Raw genomic sequence first — 22,951 nt, 5'->3', positions numbered from 1 at the left:
CCCTCATTAATTAGTAAATTTGCTTCACTCTTTAATTTTAATTTTTTTCTTTTTATATAGGAATTAAATTATATATATATATCGTTAACATAATAAATTTCTTTTACAATATACTCCTAAATTGCATGAACACAAAAGTATTCATGCACCGGTTTTCTTTTAGTGTAATTCGACATATTATATTAGGTTATTTATAATTTATTTTAGATATTCACTAAAAAGTGTTACTTAATATAATGAACTACAATTATCGTTTAAATTGATCAGAAGGAGTAAATATTTTTGGCACCGTCAATGCTCAAAACTTACGTTGTTACGTCATGTACGTTTATTTCTTTTTTTTGTTTGTGATGATAGCCAAATCAAGATTTTCACTTTGATTTCTGGACCTCAACATCCGATAGTCCACCACTTTATTTTTGTGTGCTCTTCTTCATTTTTTTTTTTGAAATTTGTTTTTTTGTCTTAAATGATTAATTTGTTATTTAAAAAGCAAATATTGTTATTAGTATAAATATTTTGTAGAATAAATCTAAGGCCTCTCAATATGATTTCTCCTTAGGCCACGAAATCGCGGCCCGAAGATAATAACATAAATGAATTGAAAAGTTTCATGGATCAAGAATAAAATATTTTGCAGGAAAGCAAAACTTCGGTTGACATAAGGGGCATCAACAATTAATACAGTATAACATTGAGAAGCTAGATTAATTTTATCAAAATGAAATCAAATCCATATCTAAGCAGGACCACAAACAGACACGCAAATAATAAAGATTTAAGGTAAAAGGTTGGACCTTTAGTAATAAAAATCTTTCTTCTATTAACAAACACCTCCGGTGGAATTACAACAGCTGAATCGACGCCAAATCAACTCCAACAGTGAAAACCCGCCTGAATCCGAACAGAAAATGCAGCGGCGCTAAAACCTCGCCGACAACTCGATTTTTGAAGTGACTAATGGCTATTTTGAAGTTGTTTTGGATGGTTTTGGAGCATCTTTAATGGAGGAAATGGGTGGTGAGCTATGGCTAAACTAAGGTGAAAAGGAAAATGATTTCGTAAGCTTCTGCTGGCAACGTTTTCTTTGAAGAAAAGGAGTTGTAACCTAGAGTTCTAAAGTCTAATTGTCTAAATCTGATTTTCGGGACTGTTGTTTTTGAGTTGATTCAGCTCCCTTTCATGGTTTTTGTTGCAGCTACTTGAGAATGAAGAGGGAGTTTCAACGATGGATTATTCAAGCTAAGAATTCTTTTATTTAACTCCATTGCTCTCTCTATTTTCTTAGGGTGTGGCTGCCGTTTCTTAGGGGTCTATGAATTTTGGAAATTCAAAGGTAGGCTATGGTTCGATTATAATTGGATTTAAATATTAGTTAAAAATTGACATGGGCCATTAGATTGGAGAAAAATCGATGGCTAAGATTAAATCTTGTATTTAAGTGGAGAATGGGCTAATGAGTTGAGAAGAATGAGTATTTATCTTGCTGGGCCACTAAAATCGGAAAATGAGCTCTCAATTGGCCCAAATTCAATTCTTTCTCATTGAACAAAAAATAAAAAATAAAAATACTACCAAAATATACTAATTAAAATGAGAAGAAGTATTATAAAATTATTTTTTTTGTATTTTTAAACTTATGTTTTTGAAATTAAAATTAAAAGTTGACTAAAATCCTATTAAAATGAAAATAAGTAAATACTACTTTTAAACGTTGCGCGGATCAAAAATTACGTGCTTACAGTTAATATTCTACTCTTTCGTAAAAGAATAAATCCAAATAAAACAAGAAAATTAAGATAAATTCCTAATATAGACATTCCGTACAGATAAGTATTTACAAGAAAAAAGATGTAACCGAAGGAAATTATAATGTTTGGCTACGTACAATAGAAGAAAATCAATTAAATTTGCATTAGTAGAAACCACAAATTATGGATGACAAAAGAACAAAAAGATCACTGCAGCCTTTAACGAGAGAGCTCCAAACTTGACGAAAACACAATATGCAGAATTGCAGATTCAAGAATATAACCTATATTGAAGTAACAAAAATAAATAAACTATTCTTTAACAAAACTCATTTAACACATTTCCCCATTTTGTATTTCCCTCCAAACAAATTTGGTCAAAACTAGAGACATTTTCCTGCATATCCAGCATTTCTGAATAGTGCCTGCTTTATATCTTCTGCATTTGTAAGTCCTCTCTGCTCCATTTCCTATCACCATCACCAAAACCATTTTGGTTTAATTTTAAAAAGCAAACATTTTAAAAAATACATCACATCACCAAATTAAATTATTTCTTCAAGATAAGAAAATTTCTTCTTTTCACATAACAAATACGTGTAGGGCATGTTATTTTGTAGGTACTATTTATCAATATCTGTAATACTGGTGAAATATTTAAAAAAAAAATTGTTTGATTAATATTTTAATCCAAAAGATGGTTTTTACCGATAAATCTTAAACTTTTTTTCTACGTGAAACTTGTGTCCAACACAACTTATTTGTAAGTACACTTTTTCAACTTTAACTCTCAAGAGATAAGAATGATGAAGAATCATAGAGAACTCATCTATGTTTAAAGATTTCTTTTTAAAAAAAAAAAAATTAAAGTTAAAAATAGGTAATATTTAAATTGTATACCTGAGAGCAAGAAGCTTGCATTGCAAAATCACTGAAACAGCTGATAACACACTGTTGAGTCTCTAGACCTAAGGCGTCTAGTGTGGTCAATGTTGATAGCAAAAGATCAGACTTCCCTGCACAAGTAATCTCAACCCTTGTATCAATATTCCTCCTTTCCACATCAAACTGCAATAAAGCATAATACATGATTGAGAGTCAGAGGGATGAGTACTATAATTTAAATAAATACATCGAACTGAGAGTAATGAGTTCAGTTCAGTTTACAAAACTAGTCTTAAATCAATCTAAGCTCGAAAGAGTAGAGAGTGAGGAAAGGGGATTTTGTAGCAAATGGAATCTCACCTTAGGTGAATTTCGGATAAATATTTCGATGGGTTTTTCATTCTTGAAAATGCTCGTCAAGCTTAGTTGATTTGGCCCTAGTTCCATTTCTTCTTGCAAATTGTTGATTTTCTCAAGAAGCTCCTTCGTGTAGTCGATGGTGTCTCCAACGATTGACGTTCTGTCCATCTGTAAGCTAAGGGTCAAATATATATATATATATGACAACATGTAAATAAACTTCAGAAATTAAAAAGATGCATGATATCCGAATTCTTGATTCTATATGCATGGTATTTATTGCAAATAGAAAAAGAAGTGAAAAACTATTTTTTATTTTTACCTTGCTAATCTTGGGAACAACTGATCTAAGCATGGAAAGACGATCATTGAGTCGTTTCCTTCGCCTTCTCTCAGCCATTAAATTCTTTGAAGGCTGCCCGTTTAGCTTCTTTTTATTGACCTTTTTCTCAGGGCACAAGCCGCCGATAATGTTGAAAGTAGGGGCTGTTACTGCTGATTCAGTTCTCTCCAATTTACAACCAAAATTTCCCACCTCCAAATCTTGTAAATGGGAAGTGAAAGGAGTGTCAAGCCAGTTGTTTGAAGAATTAGTGAGCTCTAGAGGAGATAATTCATCTCCTAGTTGTGTGCTGCAAAATTCACTGACTAATGAATTGCTTAGGCTTTGGTCAAATGGAAAATTAGAGTATTCTTCAAAGGAAGAGGTAGTAGTAGTTGTACTTGTAGGAGTAGTACAAGAAAGAGGAATGGCAACAGGATTTTCACCAAAACATTCATAATTCCAACCATTGTTGTATAAATCATTAATTTCCATAGGAAGAGAATATGTTTCCCATGAGTCACTTCTTAGAGTTAGTAATTCATCTAATAAGAAGCCATTATCACTGTAATATTCCATGTCTCTTTCTATTTCTTTTTCCACCCTTTTTCTTGAAAAGGGATTTTTAGGAGGCTAATAAACCTTGACAAAAATTGCAGCAAATGAGAGCATATTTATGGAAAAATAATGAGGGATGTCACGGGATATTAGTGTCTACTATGATGCATTAATTATTACCTAGAGTGTTAGACAAATGGAATCAGCTCCGCTTTTAGAAATAGAAGTTGGGTTTTTTTAAAAGAGATTTTTTTTTTGGTTTAATCATACTCGCTAGTCAGCAGTCTCACTAATTTAGATTTGTCCCGCTTGGGGTTACTAAAGGAGGAGTTTTCCTGCTATAGATTTTTTTATTCTCAAAATTCGAAGTTAGAAATTTCTGATTAAGAGTCGAGAGATTTAATTCGTCGTACCATATCGCTTTGATGATAAAATAAAATCATTAGCTTATAATTTTTATTTGGAGAATAGTATTTCGGACCTCATTTGGGTAATGTTAGTGTCATTGATTTGTCATTTGTACCAATCAAAATTTTCAAATTCAGAAAATATTCAGATCATATTTTTTAGTTTAACAATTCGACATTGGAAGTCATTGACCCGACCAGTTTAAATTCACGCCGAGTTTGCCCACTAAAGGAGATAATTATATCAATTTTGCACGGAATGTTTTCTATTCTCAACCCACCTTTTCGAATATTTATATCAATTAGAACCTAATACTTATATATTTAACTGAGAATCAAAAGGTTTTGTTCAAATAGTAAATGTAAATTTTACAGGCTTTGGAAGCAGACAAATTAGGAGCTTTGTTTGTAAGGTTAATTACGGACAATTGTATATGGGACACCAAATTGCTACCAATAGCACTTCATTTTTGTAATGACACACATTAGGTATATTTAATATTTCCTTTATGATTTTAAAAAAAGTGAACAAAACAAGTTTTTAAGAATAAAGTCAAATGAATTAAACATTAAAAAAATGTATAATCTCAGTTGAATTTACGTCGTAAAGTTTTTGCAAATTCTTCTTTAGATTGTAAAAGAAAAGGTTTAACATTAGAAACATTCAAGACCCTTTGCAGAATCAGCAATGTTTAACCTTATCTTTCATGTAATTTAAAACTCCAACTTGTTTTATTTGTGGTAAACGTATTTTATCACTAAAATAAACCTTGAGCTCAGTTTATCTGTGGGCGACATGATTTCATGTCTTTTTCACCGCAATCTGGTTTTTGAAACTGAGTTAATTAAAAAACAGAATTAATTAATTTACTTTAGGTTGCAGTCTGAGAAGTTTGACCCCACGCGATATACCCATGGAAAACATCAGTTAACATCGTATACAATTAAAATATTTATTTTACTCTGTCTTTATAATTTTATTTTACCATATATACCTACTGTATTCTAAAATATAATATTATATATTCTAAATTAGAATACGTAGCATGTTTAGTTTGAATATAGTATTCCAAATAAAAAAATTATCGTATGTTTGGTTTGGATATTATATTCCAAATTAAAATGTTATAGTATATTTGGTTTGAATTTTATATTCCAAATTAGAATACTGCAGTATGTTTGTTGGAATATTGTGGCATGTTTGGTTTGAATATTACTCCATCCATTTCAATTTAGATGATGTAGTTTGACTCTGGACGGAGTTTAAGAAAAAAAAACTTTTGAAACTTGTGATCTTAAAACCTTAAGAGGTAAAAGTTTTGTGGGACCATGACATTTGTGTGGTTATAAAAGCTTCTCATTAAAGGTAAAATGAGTAAAATGAATAGTTTAAAGTTGAATTATTTCCAATTGTAGAAATATGTCATTCTTTTTAAAACGGACTAATAAGGAAAATTTGTCATCTAAATTGAAACAGAGGGAGTATATTACAAATTAGAATATTATGATATGTTCCGTTTGGATATTGTATTCCAAAATAGAATATCATGGATGTTCAATTTGAATAATGTATTCCAAAGTAGAGTATTACAGTATTTTTTTAATTTAAATATTGTATTCTTTATTAGAATAATGTGATACGTTTAGTTTTGTTATAAATAAAACTGTATTTAAGGTGAATGTCTATATTTTAGAGAGATCTTAGCATTTGTTACTTGGTGGCTAAGTTACTTTTTTCCTATAAATAGAGGGGTCCGTCGCCATTGTAATTCATCTCAAAATCAATAAGAAATCTCTCTCTTTTCTCTCTGCAATCTTTTATTGTTTTATTTCACGTTATCAGCAAGAGACTCTACCGTCTCAAGAAGCTCTTTGAGAAGACTAAGGTATAATTTTTCTCCTTTTTTAATTATGACTGATATTATGAAAAGAAAGTTTGTTGCCCTTGAAATTTCGGGGAAGAACTATATGTTATGGGTGTTGGATGCTGAAATCCATTTAGATGCAATGGGTCTTGGAGATGCCATTAAAGATAAAAATAAAGTATCTACCCAAGACTGTGCTAACACCTTGATTTTCTTGCACCATCACCTTGATAAAGGGTTGAAAATAGAATATCATCCACTTGTTTTGTGGAATGACTTAAATGAAAGATATGACAACTTAAAGTTGGTCACACTTCCACAATCACGACATGATTGAGCACATCTGAGGCTCCAAGACTTTAAGTCTATTTCTGAATACAATTCGGCGATGTTCAGAATTACTTCTAAATTGAAACTCTAAGAAAATAGTATCACTAACTATGATATGCATGAAAAATCGTTCACGACGTTTCATACCTCCAATATAGTCCTGCAACAGCAGTACCGAAAGAAAGGTTTCAAGAAGTACTCTGAGTTGATTTCTCTTCTCCTTGTGGCTGAACGAAATAATGACTTGCTCATGAAAAATCACGATAATCGACCCACTGGGTCAACACCATTGCCCGACATGAATGAGGTGTATTCCCATTATACTAAGCGTGGAAAAGATCGTGGCCCTGTTCGTGGTCGTGGCCAAGAAATTTTCCTGGTATTAATCATCCCCACAGAAAAATAACCACCAAAAGTGGAAAGGGAAAGATGATAAGCCAAAGGCAAAGGGTTCAGAAATTGAATGTTATCGTTGCGGTAGAAAATGGCATTAGGCAAATATTTATCGTACACCAAGACATTTGATTGTGCTTTATCCAGTATCTCTAAAGAATAAAAGCCCCTAATTTTGTCTCTGACAATGAATTTGATATTACCCACTTGGATGTGGCAGACTTCTTTGAGCACCCTAATGGAAAAATAGACCACTTGATCGATGATGGATCCGTGGTTAAAGATGATTGAGTAGTTTAGTTTTTATTTTTGTCTATTCATAGTAGCTAGTGAATAAACATTATCTAATCATAGTTCTTTACATGAGTGGTAGTCATTAGTATCAATAAGTATTATTTATTTTATAAATCTAGCCGCCAAATGCACATACATTCATTCGATTTCATAAATAATTGCTTTTCGATAAAATCTCGTTACTGAAAGGGCGAGCGTTTACTGTCTTCTACTGATTTTGGGATAGAGGGAGAATTGTTAACTAGAAAGAAATTGAATGAAAATTTTCGAAAGAGTGGCAGTGAAGTGTGACATACCCCAGGGAAGTACACGTTTTTATTTCTTTTTGACAATCATTAAATTTGTAATTTTCGGTCACTATCTATTAACATGAACTTTGAAAATTAAACTGTGGATAATTCAAAAACACATCCAGTAATTAGACCTTTTAAATGTATTACTGTTTACGAGCCATCTAGATCGAATGAAGCGTTGCTTAACAAAATTTTAGTAGTATATGATTGCATTATTTTTGCGACCTATCAGAGTTTGCTCGAAATTGCTTTAAAGGTTATTATTGAATCATTGACTTTAACTTTATTTCTTTTCTTTTTCTTTGAAAATACTAATGTTTATTCGTATATTTTGTATGTCAAACCATGAGAAGCAAATATGGATATCAATCAAATCAAACTTGGATCAAAGTTCAATTATAAAAATATTTGTTTAATTGATTCATGTACGACACATATAATATTCAAAGAGAAGTAATATTTCTATCATTTAAATATGTGTAAGGCAGATGTTACTACAATTTCTGATAGTAGTAATTTAATAGAAGGCTGCGGAAAAGCTACTATAACTATGCCTAGGGGAACAATACTTATCATAGAGAATGCAATATTCTCCTCCAAATACAGAAGGAACTTGTTGAGTTTTAAAGATATCCGTCAAAATGGATATATATCATATTTGAGATAATAGATGAGAATAATCTTGAATATTTAATCGTTATCAAGAATGTCTCTAGCCAAAAAAGGGTTATTGAGAAGTTCCCATCTTTGTCTTGTGGCCTGTATTGGACAAAAATGAGTGCAATTAAGGCACATTCTATTGTAAACCAAAAGGTTACTGATTCCAATACTTTTGTACTCTGGCATGATCGATTGGGACATCCTGAATCAATTATGATGAGACGAATTATACAAAACTCAAATGGGCATCCATTAAAGAATTTAAAGATTTTTTTAAATAATGAATTTTATGGCACTTCTTGTTATCAAGACAAGTTAATTATTAGACTATCACCAACAAAGGTTGGGATTGAATCCCCTACTTTTTTGGAACGTATACAAGGGGACATTTGTGGACTTATTTTTATCCACCTAGTGGATCGTTTAGATATTTTATGGTCTTAATAGATGCATCTTCTAGACGGTCTCATGTGTGCCTATTGTCATCTCGCAACCTGGCGTTTGCAGAATTAATGGCACAAATAATTCGATTACAGGCACAGTTTCCCGATAATCCAATTAAGTTTATTCGACTTGATAATGCTGTTGAGTTTTCATCCCAAGCATTTAATGATTATTTCTTATCAATTGGGATAAAAGTGAAATATTTTGTAGCTCATGTTCACACTCAAAATGGCCTTGCAGAGTCTTTGATTAAACGTCTGCAATTGATAGTAAGACCGTTACTCATGAAAACGAGGTCGGCCACTTCTGTTTGGGGTCATGCCATTTTGCATGCAACAATGCTAATTCGTCTCAGACCGATAAATTATCATAAATATTTCCCATTGCAATTAGTTTTGGGTCATGAAGAATTTTTGGGTGCACAGTATATGTATCTGTAGCACATCCATATCGAACCAAGATAGGTCCTCAAAGAAGGTTAGGAATATATGTTGGGTTTGAATAGCCCTCTATTATTCGCTACCTCGAAACATTAACAGAAAATTTGTTTAGTGATCGATTTGCAAATTTTCGATTCGATGAGACACTTTTCCCAAAATTAGGGGGAGAAATTGGTAAAACCAAACGGGAAATTTTGTGAAAAAATTCATCATTGTCTCATCTTGATCTATGCGCCTCTATTTGGGAAAAAAAGGTGCAAAAGATTATCCATTTACAGAAAATAGCAAATCAAATGCCAGACGTATTTACGGATCTGAAAAGGATAACAAAATCACATAACCCTACAGAGAATGTTCCAATCCGTATTGATGTCCCTGTTGGAACAATCTTCTAGTGTCATAGCTAATGAGTCAAAAGCACTCCTAAAGCGTGGAAGACTATTGGGTTCTGAGGATTAAAATCCTAGAAAAAGAAAAACAAATGATCAAGATGATGCTACGAAAGAGTCTCAGGAATAAATTCATGATTTAACCAATCCTGAGATTCATGAGGAAATCACAGAGCCTGAGACTCAAGAAAATAAGGAGCTATCAATAAACCCAATCGATATGAGGTGAATCTGAATCGATATGATATAGTGGTAGATTATGTCTTTACATATAATATTGCATCTAGCATTATGCAACATAGTGAGGATCTTGAACCTCAATCTTTTAGAGAATGTCGACAAAAGCGTGATTGGCCAAAATGGCAAGAAGCAATCCAATCCGAGTTGGATTCACTTGCGAAAGGTGAAGTTTTTGTGCTTGTAGTCTAAAACCCTAATAGTGTTAAGCCTGTTGGCTATAAATGGGTCTTTGTACGTAAAAGGAATGAGAAAAATGAGGTACAAACATATAAGACACACCTTGTTGCACAAGGATTTTCACAAAGGCCTGGTGTCGATTATGAAGAGACGTATTCTCCTGTTATAGATGTTATAATGTTCCGTTATCTCATTAGTTTTGCTATCCATAAAAAGCTTAACATGCATTTAATGGATGTGGTTACAACCTACCTTTATGGCTCACTTGATAATGAGATATACAGAAAAATTTCCGAAGGATTTAAAATTCCCGACGCACATAATTCAAAGTCCCGAAAAATATTTTCAATCAAATTGCAAAGATCTTTGTATAGTCTAAAGCAATCAGGAAGAATGTGGTATAACCGCCTTAGTGAGTATTTATTAAATGAAGGTTATATAAATGATGCCATTTGTCTATGTGTTTTTATAAAGAAAATAACATTGAAATTTATTGTACTTGTCGTATATGATGATGACATAATCTTATTGGAACTCCTATAGAACTCCAAAAGACAATTGATTATTTAAAGGAAGAATTCGAGATGAAAGATCTCGAAAAATTATGTCTCGGTTTGTAAATTGAACATTTGGAAAATGAGATTTTTGTTCATCAATTTGCCTACACAGAAAAGGTATTGAAACAGTTTTACATGGATGGAGTACATCCGTTAAATACTCCAATGGTTGTTCGATCACTTGATGTGAATAAGGATCTGTTCCGACCTCAAGAAAATAATAAAGAGCTGATTGGTCTTGAAGTACCATATTTTAGTGCAGTTGGTGCACTAATGTATCTTGTATCTTGCTAATACTACAAGGCCTGACATAACTTTTTCAGTTAATATCTTAGCAATATATAGCTCTACTCCTACAAGGAGACATTGGAATGGAATCAAACACATATTGTGGTATCTAAAGGGGACTACCGATATGGACTTATTTTATGGCAATGATTGCAGTCCCGATCTTGTTGGTTATGCCGATACTGGGTATTTATCTGATCCACACAAGGCTCGATCTCAAACAGGCTATGCGTTTACATGTGGAGGCACTATCATATCTTAGCGATCGACTAAGCAATCAATAGTGGCTACTTCATATAATCATGCTGAGATAATTGTTGTTCATGAAGCAAGTCGAGAATATGTGTGGTTTAGGTTTGCAATACATCTTATTCGAGAAAAATGTAATTTGAAGTGTAACAAACTACCCACAATTTTGTATGAAAACAATGTAACATTCATAGCCCAATTGAAGGAAGGATTCATAAAAGGAGATAGGACAAAACACATTTCACCAAAGTTATTTTTCACACATGATCTTCAAAAGAATGGTGATATCAATGTGCAACAGATTCGTTCAAGTGATAATATGGCTGATTTGTTCAGCAAATCTCTACTAACGTCAACCTTCAACAAACTAGTGTACAAGATTGGGATGCGAAGGCTCAAGGATGTGAATTGATGCTCTCATCAGGGTGAGTTAATACGCGTTATACTCTTTTTCCCTTACAAGGTTTTGTCCCACTGGGTTTTTCTTGCAAGATTTTTAATGAGGCAACCAAAAAGCGTATTTCTAAACATGTATACTCTTTTTCCTTCACTCGAATTTTTTCCCATTGGGTTTTCTTTTAGTTAAGGTTTTAACGAGGCACATTATTTGTTGAATAGACATTCAAGGGGGAGAGTTATAAATAGAACTGTATTTAAGGTGAATGTCTATATTTTAGAGAGATCTTAGGGTTTGTTACTTGGTGACTAAGTTACTTTTTTCCTATAAATCGAGGGATCCTATTCTATTGTAGAATATCTCAAAATCAATAAGAAATCTCTCTCTTTTCTCTCTGCAATCCTTTATTGTTTTATTTCAAGTTTGATATTGTACTCTTTATTAGAATATTAATTATGGTAAGCTAGGTTCGAATTTTTTGAATTAAAATATTGTGGTATATTTAGTTTGAATATTATAGTCCAAATTAGAATATTATGGTATAAAAATTAGAATATTATGGTATGTTTAGTTTGGATATTGTACTCTTCATTAGAATATTGTGGTAATCTAGGTTTGAAACTTTTAAATTAGAATACTGTGGTATGTTTAATTTGAATATGGTATTCCAAATTAAAATATTATGTTCTATTTAGTTAGAATATTGTATTCCAAATTAGAATATCGTGGGTAAGTTAGGTTTGGATTGTATTCCAAAGTAGAATATCATGATATGTTTTACAGTATATGGAGGTATAGCGTGTAATATTTTTGGAATATTTGATGTAATTCTAAAACTTAAATATATCATGAAAGTGAGTTTTACAAATGAGTATATTACGTAGCTTATCCAATAAATATTTGTATAGTTTTAAAATTGTATCAGATTGATATCTTTTGAGAGTTTGAAGTCCACAAGGACTTCTCCATCGTATAGCCTACAAAACAGATCGGCTTCCTTCCTCGAACTGTACGATTGAAATCCAGTGAATTAACATTTGTTTTTCTCTATATAATTTCAAGTGAAGAACATTCAGTTGGAAACCATGAATTTTATTTAGCATATTGTTTGACCAAAAAGTATAATTTTCGGTTAAACTATTTAATTTATATAATACGGGTTAAATCTAGTTAAGGATAATAACTCTAGATACTAATCTCTAAAATATGTAGTAGGTGGGGACAAATCCCGTAAATAGTTGATGACAACCAGTACAGAATATTCTTAAAGCATGAACATTGATGGAGATATAACTAACAGTAAATGGCAATAAATGACATTTAAGTAAATAAGGAGAATGATTTACCCAATAATAGATGGGTTGAATGAATGTTTCTCCTGACAATGATGAGTGACCTGTAGGTCCAAGATTCGTATGAACAATCCTCGGATCTGGTGAAAAGGTGGAGAATAATATGAACAAGAATCTTTATCAAAAGGTAGTCTTTGTATTCTTGCAAGAGAGAGAGAGAGAATCTTCTTCTCAAAAGTGTTCTTATCAAAATGAATATTATATGCCCCTATCATTGTCTCTTCTTTCTATATATATATATAAGACCTTTTCCTAGGAAACTCTGATAGTACAAATGAAGGGAATATCCACTAGAATATTTTCTCTTAATATCATATCCTGAAAAATTAGCTGTTACAAGTCATATCATCAATAGCCAATCTCGACCTCGACCCTTGTTGATATTTTGACTACGACTCCTATCGACATCTCGATTATGGCTCATGTCGGTACCTCATCCAATGACTTTGCTGTATATTGGGCGAGCTCGACCGACTCTTTCCTTAATGCCATATTTACGCTAAATTTCCCTGGGACGAATTTTAGCCTATACAGTTAGTTCCTCCACTTATTAAGGCCGACGTCAGAAGGCCTTGATGAGCGGACTCTGTATAACGTGACCGAAGTGTTTATATAAGATGGATGAGTCATAGTGATTAGGGAAGAGTAAGCGGCGTTTCCCATTGTAAACCGTAAGTTCTGGGGTCGCAAATCCCGCGAATCAAAGTGACGTCATGGAGGCTGACATCGTTATGGCATAATTTCCTGAGACGCTGCTTCATTTCACGCACGCCTCCTGATATAGCCTGCTGCTTCGGTTACAGTGTCACACAATGATGGTCAATTTCTTGGTTTTGATGCTACATCTTTATAAATAGGAGCGTGTGGGTAACGTCTTAACATTTACGAAACTTCTTGTACCCAGCAAACTCTACATCTTCTTCTTCCTCCATTGTTTGAAACTCCTTAGTGGTTTTAGTGATTCTTACTGCTTTCAACCCTTCTGTGCTTAAAACATCTTTTCTCGAGAATATGGTTCACGTACCTTCTGGTTCCGGTATGGCGGCTGACCCTACCCCCTTGGCGGTACGTATGCCTCCTAACGGCGACTGTGTTTTTGTTGCTCTTGAAGATGAGAGGTTTCCTACGGTGGAGGAAATAATTCCTCGTAGTGAAAAGAGTAGATCTGACTTTTCGAAGTTTCCTGAAGATGATCCTGAGGCCTCAGAGTCGATGATGAACGAGGTCGACCTCGCTGAATTTAGGGCAAAGTTCAAAATTCTGGCTCACATCAATCTGATTCCAACGGGGCGCGATGTGGTGCAGATACATCGCCCAGGATATTGCGCGTTCTATGCATATCCGTTCTATGTAGGCTATTCCTTTCCTCTTCTCCCCTTGGTGGAGGAATTCTACCGCTACTACGGTGTCTGCCCGACCCAACTCTCTCCTTACATCTACAAGTTTATCCGTATGTTGACGAAATATGCGGAGTTGGCTGGCTGTGGGGTCTCACTTCTCCACCCCATACATCTCTTCGCCCCTATTTTCTATAGGGGGACGATGTTGCACCTTCGCCACCGAGGAAATAAAAGTTTGGCGGTGAAGATGAACGATAAGGCAAATCGTCAGTTTTGGCTCAACTATTTCTTCGTGAAGATTGAGGACGTGGTGGTCAACGCGAGCGGATTCCCCGAGGCTTGGAATTACGCCCGTAAGTATCTTTTTGCCACACATTTGTTTGGCTTGTTTTAGTCGTAGTCTAACATTCTGTCCCTTCTTCGCGCAGCCGAGACTTCGCCCCCTCCTTTGGCCGGGGACATTCATGACTGGGTCAGCCAGGTTTTGCCTCACACGGTGGGGATTCATGAATGGCCGACTTTTATCAAGAAATTCGGGCATGTGCCTTCAGTGATCGGTGAATTCATCTATATGTATTTATCTATACATATATTATCTTTTATCCATACCGTTTTGACCTCATGGTCGCCTGCTCGTTACGGTTTTGTATAGGAAGTGACAGTCTTCTAATTTTTCTTTTTCAGCCCGAGGATCTTCGAGAAGGCCGAGGGCTCGTGCTCTAGCATTCCGCAAAAGGAAAATGACTTTTGTTCCTTCTGCCGCGGTGAGGTCTTCTCAGTTATCAACTACACCTGCAGCAGGACTCTCGACTTCCCCTCTGTATCGTCTAGTAGATCAGGACGATGAGGAGGAATCATCTCCGAATGGTGATAAATTGCTTCCCCATAAGAGGCGATCTGTAGACGTCGGTGAAGGAGCTTTGTAGACATGCAGGGAGTTCAGTGATGGAGGATTTCGTCATCCGAGAAACGGTGACCATAGAACTTGGAGATAATGCCGAGTTACCGCCCACGATTCCACCGTCGTCGGGAGCCAAGGAGGGTATGTCTCTCCCTGAGGCCGTGATGAATTTTGAAGGGCTGTCGGCGAGAGTTCCTGACATCTTACGGCAGGATGAGCTATCAGCCTCGCTACCAGCCGAGGATCCTTCTTCTAGGGTCGACACAAAAGGAAAAAATATAGCCGAAGAATGTTACGAGACGGGCTCCGTTATGGATGCCGAGGAAGTGGGGATGATGGGGGAAGGACTACCCGACTTGAGGTGAGATTGGAGGGGACCACGCGGACTATTGCGATCCCCTTGGATCGAGATTTGCTGGTAAATACGCGGACTATTGCGATCCTCTTTGTCCCCACTGTTATGATGTGGAGGGTAAAACCCTTGAGAAGCTAAAGAACGCCACTTTATCGAGGAGTATAGCCGGCCTCGCTCTTAGGATAAGCCTTCTAATCTCTCCATTTTTTTTACGTTGAGCTGAGAGTTTCGTTCTTACTCCTCATTCTCTGTCTATCTTTCAGACCATGATTTTGGAGATCAAGAGCGCCCGACGGGAGGAGAGGCGTAAAACCATTTTACAGAAGATGGAGCAAAAATATCGTGAATACTGTAATAAGCACCATGAGATTTGCAGGCGGTTCAGTGGGAACGGTAATTTTCGGGCTCTCCGAGACGAGCTGAAGGAAAAGGATGATGAGTTGGTGAGGGTCATCAGAAAATGCAGCATCCTCGAAGGGGCGTTGAGGGACAAAGAAGAAGAACTTGAGGTGAGGAAGGGGTGATGGCCCAATGCGCCGATATTCAAGCTCGATGAGTGTTAAATCAAAGTGGACGCTCTGAGTGGAGAGGGTGCTGATAAGGCGGCGGGCTTAGAGAAAGCAGAGTTGGCTCAGTTGTCGGCTGTGAGGAGAGAGGAGGCTTTTACAATTGTGACTCGCGTTCTTCGTTCTAAGCGGGAGAGTGCATTGGAGATGGCCAGGCTCATAGAGGAGCGGCTTGATGAGCGGATAGGGGAGCTAGAGAAAGAGGCTTTGAGCCTTAATGATCGAGTTGCTGTTCTCGAGACCGAGAAGGCGCATTTGTTGGCTCAGTCATCCTCTTCCCGTACTTCTGCTTTTCCTGATGTTCTGTGGGATTTGTACGAGGAATGGATTCACGCCGAGGCCCAGCTGGATATATTCAGGGATCTGATAGGGGCGGGGGCTGTTTCAGAATTCGACTTCGAGGATGCTCGTGCTAAGGCACGTAAAGCTCAGTTTGCTTGCGGCTATGATCCCGCCACACCGGAAGCCGGCGACGATGAGAAGGGTGCGAGCGTGGATCAGATTGAATAGGATTCCTGGTACGAGGATGAATATCCCGCTGGCGATGGCGATGAGGTAGGTGGAGATTATCTGGACAATCAAGCTGGTGATGGTGCTATGCCAGGTGGTGATTAGTTGTTTTTCTTTTTTTTTGTTTAGCCGTAGGCTTGTGTGTACTTTTTGTAGGCGTGTATTCGAGCCTTTGTAAAAAATATTCTAAGTATGAAGTGTTAGTTTTATTATTCGTACACGATTCCTTTTCTTTGTTTGGGTTTGTGCGCTTTTTTGATTTTGTTGCTTGGTTGCCTTTGTCATAATAAATTTGTTTGAGTAGGTTGAATGAGGTTGAAATGAAGCCTAGGTTTGATTTTGGCCGAGGTCCAGTAGGTTTTTGTTTGAGGTCGAACACGTCGCATATTTAGTTAAGGTCGTGGGCCGATTAGGTGTTAATTTGAATGAGGTCGAATGTAACCTTCATTTAGTTAAGACCGTGGGCCGAGTAGGTGCCAATTCGAACGAGGTCGAATGTAACCTTTAATTATTTGAGGCTATGGGCCGAGTAGGTGTTAATTTGAAGGAGGTCGAATGTAACCTTTAATTAGTTGAGGTCGTGGGCCGAGTAGGTGTTAATTCAAATGAGGTCGAATGTAACCTTTAATTAGTTGAGGACGTGGGCTTTGTTCATGTACTTGTGCTTTGTTCATATTCTTGAAGAAATAAACTTCATGTACTTGTGCTTTATTCATATTCTTGGAGAGATTTACATATTTTACGGGCGCTGGCTGGTAGTTCAGTCCCAGTCCCGGTCTATCTAGTCCCGGTCTATCTAGTCCCTTCATTCGTCAAACTGGAAAAATAGTGAGAGATCGAACAATGAACTAGTCGTCCAGTGTCTTCGTCTGTGTGCACTTCAATCCTGAAGTATCCCCGTCATAGCCTCGTTAAAAACCTCCTCGAGAAAACCCAATTGGGACAAAACTCGAGTGAGGGAAAAAGATTGCGACTTTAAGTGGCCTGATCTTTGCTCTTTTGTTATAGTAGCGTTCTGTTTGTTGCTTTTGGGCGACCATTCTCACGTAGGCCATATCTCTTTGTCGAGTTTCTGCCTTCTACTGTCATCGTTCTGGGGTCCGCTTTCACGGAAGTATCTTAGGATGGGCTCCCCGACCTCAACTGGTATTACTGCATTAGTCCCATAGACTAACGAGTATGGCGTTTCCCCCGTGCTCATTTTTGGCATTGTTCGGTAGGCCCAGAGTACTTTTGGTAATATTTCCGGCCACAACCCCTTGGCATTTTCGAGCTTCTTCTTCATGATGTTCAGTATTGACTTGTTGGAGGACTCCTCTTGCCCGTTGCCCGCGAGGTGGTAAGGCGTTGACAATATTCTTTTGATGTGCCATTTTTCAAAAAAGTTGGTGACCTTCTTTCCTGCAAATTGAGGTCCGTTGTCGCAGCTGATTTCTTTCGGGAGACCGAAACGACATATGATGTTTTTTCATATATAGGTGATCACTTCCAGTTCGCGTATTTGGGCGAATGCTCCTGCTTCCACCCATTTAGAGAAGTAGTCAGTTAAAACCAAGAGAAATCGCACGTTACCTCGTCCTGCCGGGAGGGGGCCCACGATATCCATTCCTCATTTGATGAACGGCCAAGGAGAAGTTACTGAGTGTAGGTGTTTGCCTGCTTGGTGGATCATTAAGGCGTACTTCTGGTATTGCTCACATTGTTTTACGAAATCCACAGCCTCCTTTTTCATGGTAGGCCAGTAATACCACACTCGTATGAGGCACCTGACCATATCACGATTGCTGGAGTGAGCTCCACAGTGGCCTTCGTGTACTTCCTCAAGGACGCACCGTGTCCGATTTGGGCCTAAGCATTTCGCCACAGGGCCGCTATATGTCCTTTTGTACAAGTCGTTGTGAATGATGTTGTATCTGGCCGCTTGCATTGGCAGCTTCTTGGCATTTTTTTTATCGTTGGGGAGTACATCGTCCTGCAAATATGTAATAATACGGTTGCGCCAGTCCCAAGTCAGATTTATGGTTCTTACCTCAATTTGGTCTATCAACGAGTTGAGGAGGTGGGCCACATTTTGTTCTCTGGTTGTAATGTTTTTGGTGGCTGCTGCTAATTTGGCGAGGTCGTCCGCCTCGATATTCTGTGCTCGGGGAATCTGGTCGAGCTGACATTCGTCGAACTCGGGTAGTAGTTTGCAGATTTCGGTCTGGTATTTTTGTAACCTCTGCTCCTTGATTTGGAAAGTCCCTATGAATTGGTTGACCACGAGTTGAGAATCGCAGCGCAACCTTAGCCGCTTCGCCCCGTATTTGAGTGCTAGTCTTAATCCTGCAATTATGGCCTCATACTTGGCCTCGTTGTTAGTCATGTATGGGCACCTTATGGATTGGCGAATCACTTCACATGTTAGAACTTGGAGTACGAGTCCCAGCCCGGACCCTGAAGCGTTAGATGCGCCGTCAGTGTACAGGACCCAGAGGTCTTGTGTTTGGGAAGAAGCGTGGACGGCTTCCTTTTCGACTTCGGGCATTATTTGCGCATTGAAGTCGGCGACGAAGTTGGTGAGGACCTGTGACTTTATCGTCGTTCGCGGTCGATAGGTAATATCATGCTCGCTTAGTTCGATGGCCCATTTGGCCAATCTGCCCGATAGTTCGGGTTTGTGTGAAATGCTTCTTAAGGGGAAAGTCGTGACGACCGAGATGGGATGGCATTGGAAATACAGTCTAAGATTTCGTGAAGCTACGATTAAGGCTAGAGCCTATTTTTCAAGATGGGGGTACCTGGTCTCGGCGTCGACTAGTGTCTTGCTAATGTAATAGATGGGGAGATTGCGTACCTTTATTTTCTTGGACTAAGACTACGCTCACAACTACTTCGAACACGATGAGGTAGACGAGGAGGGACTGTCCCGGTTCCGATTTTGAGAGCAATGGTGGCGAGGACAAGTACACCTTTAACTCCTTCAAAACTTGGACGCACTTAGGGGTCCATTGGAGGCCGTTGTCCTTTTTGAGTACGCTGAAGAACTTGTTGCACCTATCAGAGGATTGTGAGATGAACCTCAAAATGATGGCGATATGGCCAGTCAGCTTCTAGACCTGCTTTTTGGTGGTCAAGTGCTCTGGTATCCCGTCGATGGCCTTGATTTGGTTGGGATTGACCTCGATACCCTGCTGCGACACTAGGAAGTCCAAGAATTTCCCTGACGCCACGCCGAATGCACATTTTTTGGGGTTCTGTTTCATGGTGTATTGCTTGAGTATAATGAAGGCTTCTCTTAAGTGGTCGATGTGATCTTCTTCCCTTCTGGATTTGACCAGCTTGTCATCATGTATACCTCCATCAGTTTTCCGAGTTGTTCTTTGAACATCTTCGTCACCAGCCTTTGGTAAGTTGCCCCCGCATTTTTCAATCCGAAAGGCATGACCCTGTAGCAGTACGTCCCCTGGTGGGTGATGAAGGTGGTATTTTCCTGGTCCTCTTCCTCTATAAGGATATGGTTGTAGCCCGAGTAGGCATCCAAGAAACTTAGCAGCTCATGCCCGGTTATCGTGTCGATGAGCTGGTCGATATGAGGTAATGGGAACGAATACTTGGGAAAAGCTTTGTTTAGGTCGGTGAAATCTACACACATTCTCCATTTGCCGTTCTTCTTTTTCACTATGACCACGTTGGCGTCCTATTGGGGGTACTTCGACTCCCTGACGGAACCATTTTCCAATAATTTTTCCACTTCTTTGCGCATTGTGTCATTGATTGCGGAGTTGAACTTTTGTCAAACCTGCCTCACCGAGGGGTAGAGTGGATCGACGTTTAATTTGGGGTGTGGCGATCTCCTTTGAGATACCTGGCATATCTGCATGGCTAAAAGCAAACAAGTCCACGTTAGCAGTTAGAAAATCATGAAACGTACCCGGTTCTTGAAGTTTGCAGCCGATGTAAGCTTTCTTGTTGTGGTCGTTGCCGTCTAATTGGACGGGGTCGAGTTCATCTACGGTCGATCCTGCAGCCTCGACCGAGTCGGGGTCTTTGATGATGTCTTCACTTACCGACCTCGACCCTGTTGATTATTATGCCTCTTTCTCTTTATCTCTCATTTGTTGGGTGGCCGTGCAGTCTAGGGCGATGCGGTAGCATTCTTGGGATGTGCGTTTCTCCCTGCGTATGCTGAAGATGCCCCATGGAGTTGGGAATTTGATAACTTGGTACAAGATGGAAGGTATAACTCTTATGGTATGTATCCATGGTCACCCTATTATGGCGTTGTATGTCATGTCCTGGTCCATGATGTTGAATGTGGTCTCCAGAGTGATGCCACACGCAAGGACGGGGAGTGGGATCTCGCCGGATATTTATTCAACTGCATTGTTAAATCTTGGTAGTGTGATGCGGCATGGTACTATCTTGTCCTTGAGTTTTATTTGTGTGAGTACTCGAGGATGGATAATACACGCGCCGCTCCCATCATCTACCATAATTCGTCTCACGTCGGTATCTAAAATACGTAACGTAATAACGAGAGCGTCATAGTGAGGGAATTCCAAACCGTTGGTATCTGACTTATCAAATACCACCGATGATCATGTGGATGGTGCGGGCTGGCGAGGGCGGCTTCGGTGGCCCTTGATGTTGTTCGCGTTCCTTGGCAATGTTGGTCCTTCCCCGATCGCTCAGCAATTATTTGAGGTGTCCCTGTCGTAGAATGTTTACGACCTCCAGTCTTAAGGTGATGCAATCTTCGGTTTTGTGTCCTCGCTCTTGGTGGAACTCGTAGAGGGCGTCTGATTTTCTGGTATTCGGGTCCGACCTCATCTTTTGTGGCCACTTTACCTTTGGTCCGAGCTTCTCCAAGGCGTAGACGATCTTTGTAGGTGACACACAAAAATATGAGCGGATAGTAAAGGGGGCATACCTCTGTCATTCCGGTGAGTCCCTGTTCTTGATCGAGGTAGGCCTTCTTCATGGCGAGATAAGGATACAACGGTAGTTCTGACATATGGGAGATGTCGTTCCCGGTTTGGTCGTGAGGCCGCTTGATCACTTATGATATCACTTCTCCGATCTTTTCTGGATTCCGTTTGTACTGAGGTCAGTCGATGAGTCGGCCCATTGAGGTCGTCTTCGTCTGCTTGGACTTCGGCACAATACGCATTATGTATTTCGTCCGAAGTCATTGGGGGATATTTCATAAGCCGGCTTAATAATTTTCTTGTCACCCTTAAACCATTTCGGTTCAGCCCGTTTTGAAAAGTAGCTACCGCCATTCCTTCTGATACATTGGGTAAGGTCATTCTTACTCGGTTGAAACGGGGGATGAAGTCTCTCAGTCCTTCTCCCGGGGACTATTTGATATAAAAGATGTCATTCACTCTTGCCTCGGCTTTCTTGGCCCTGGCATGGGCCATCACAAACCTATCGGCTATTTCCTCAAAGGTTTCGAATGCACGTGCTGGCAGTTGCGAGTACCAGGTTAATGCACCTCCCATGAGGTGCCGAATTATTTTAGCAGATGGAGGATACTTGTTCTTTGGCAAGGTCATTGCCTTTCACGGCGGTGACGTAATGGGTCACATGATCCTCGGGGTCAGTCGTGCCATCGTATATTTTCAGATAAGGCAGCATTTTAAAGGTCTTTGGGATGACATGTGGGGCAGCGCTATCACTGTATGGCTGCTCGACGAACCGACCAGCATCTCTCTTCGACAATAACTTAGGAGCGCACGATATTTTATCGACCCTTTCTTGGTACTTTCTCATTTGGTCCCGAAATGTTTTATTCTCGTTTTCCATTTCCTCCATCCTTTTCAGAATGGCTGTGAGAGCGTCGTTGCCTGCATTGTTAACAACATTGTGAGTAATACCTATCGTCGTAGGTGGAGGAGGAGGCTGATCATGTTTGCTCGTCCACTGGTGATGCAGCACAGGTTCTCGCCTTTGCTGCGGCCGCGTCCTGAATGGGCTTATGGAGGACGCTGGTTAGTGTATCGGTTAGCCAAGCCTCAAGGAGCTTCTTTATCGTTGATGGTGTCTCCTCTCCCACGGATGTGGAGGCTGTCTTGCCAAGGGATTTTGTGATGCTGTAGTAGGGAGGGGTGATCCACCTCGCCTAGGAGAGGCATTGGGCGTTGTGTCCTCGTCCACTACTTCAGAGCTTTCGTGGATGATGTCCATGAGGTTGGTTGGGAGGTCACTCATTATTCTCGTTCTTTCTTCTCTGTTACCTGTCATGTTAGATCTATGCATGTAGAGAGAAGAAGGTTCTTCTTCTTATTTTATTTTTTTATGAGTAACTAGTGCCAGTTGTAGATCTAGAAGAAACTAAAAGACTTAGCTAGAAAATTCTCACAAACGGTGCCAAATTGTTCGACCAAAAAGTATAATTTTCGGTTAAACTATTTAATTTATATAATACGGGGTTAAATCTAGTTAAGGATAATAACTCTAGATACTAATTTCTAAATCATGCAGTAGGTGGGGACAGATCCCGTAAATAGTTGATGACAACCAGTACAGAATATTCTTAAAGCATGAACATTGATGGAGATATAACTAACAATAAATGGTATTTAAGTAAATAAGGAGAATGATTCACCCAATAATGGATGGGTTGAATGAATGTTTCTCCTGA

The 22,951-nt window shown here is 38.4% G+C and overlaps 1 protein-coding gene across 1 annotated transcript; it reads right to left on the bottom strand.

Annotated features, from left to right (window-relative positions):
- Positions 1 to 1,890: 1,890 nt before the first annotated feature.
- Positions 1,891 to 4,058, bottom strand: LOC104111225 (transcription factor bHLH93-like). The gene is made up of 4 exons (XM_009620874.4): positions 3,319 to 4,058; positions 2,997 to 3,164; positions 2,652 to 2,819; positions 1,891 to 2,221 (listed from the first exon to the last, which is right to left on the bottom strand). The coding sequence occupies exons 1-4, from the start codon at positions 3,895 to 3,897 to the stop codon at positions 2,135 to 2,137; spliced, it is 1,002 nt and encodes a 333-aa protein (XP_009619169.1). The 5' UTR covers positions 3,898 to 4,058; the 3' UTR covers positions 1,891 to 2,134.
- Positions 4,059 to 22,951: the final 18,893 nt, after the last annotated feature.

Source organism: Nicotiana tomentosiformis, chromosome 12 (genome assembly GCF_000390325.3).
Source record: "Nicotiana tomentosiformis chromosome 12, ASM39032v3, whole genome shotgun sequence".
NCBI classification, from domain to species: Eukaryota; Viridiplantae; Streptophyta; class Magnoliopsida; order Solanales; family Solanaceae; genus Nicotiana; species Nicotiana tomentosiformis.
This window is presented reverse-complemented; position numbering and strand designations above follow the sequence as displayed.

What these genes read in the sequence shown, in the direction of transcription:
- LOC104111225 (XM_009620874.4), bottom strand. Translation starts at nt 3,897, where the DNA reads ATGGAATATTACAGTGATAATGGCTTCTTATTAGATGAATTACTAACT. An exon ending in TTGTTCCCAAGATTAGCAAG is followed by an intron (nt 3,165 to 3,318) that starts GTAAAAATAAAA and finishes CTTAGCTTACAG; the next exon opens with ATGGACAGAACGTCAATCGT. An exon ending in TGCAAGCTTCTTGCTCTCAG is followed by an intron (nt 2,222 to 2,651) that starts GTATACAATTTA and finishes TGATGGTGATAG; the next exon opens with GAAATGGAGCAGAGAGGACT.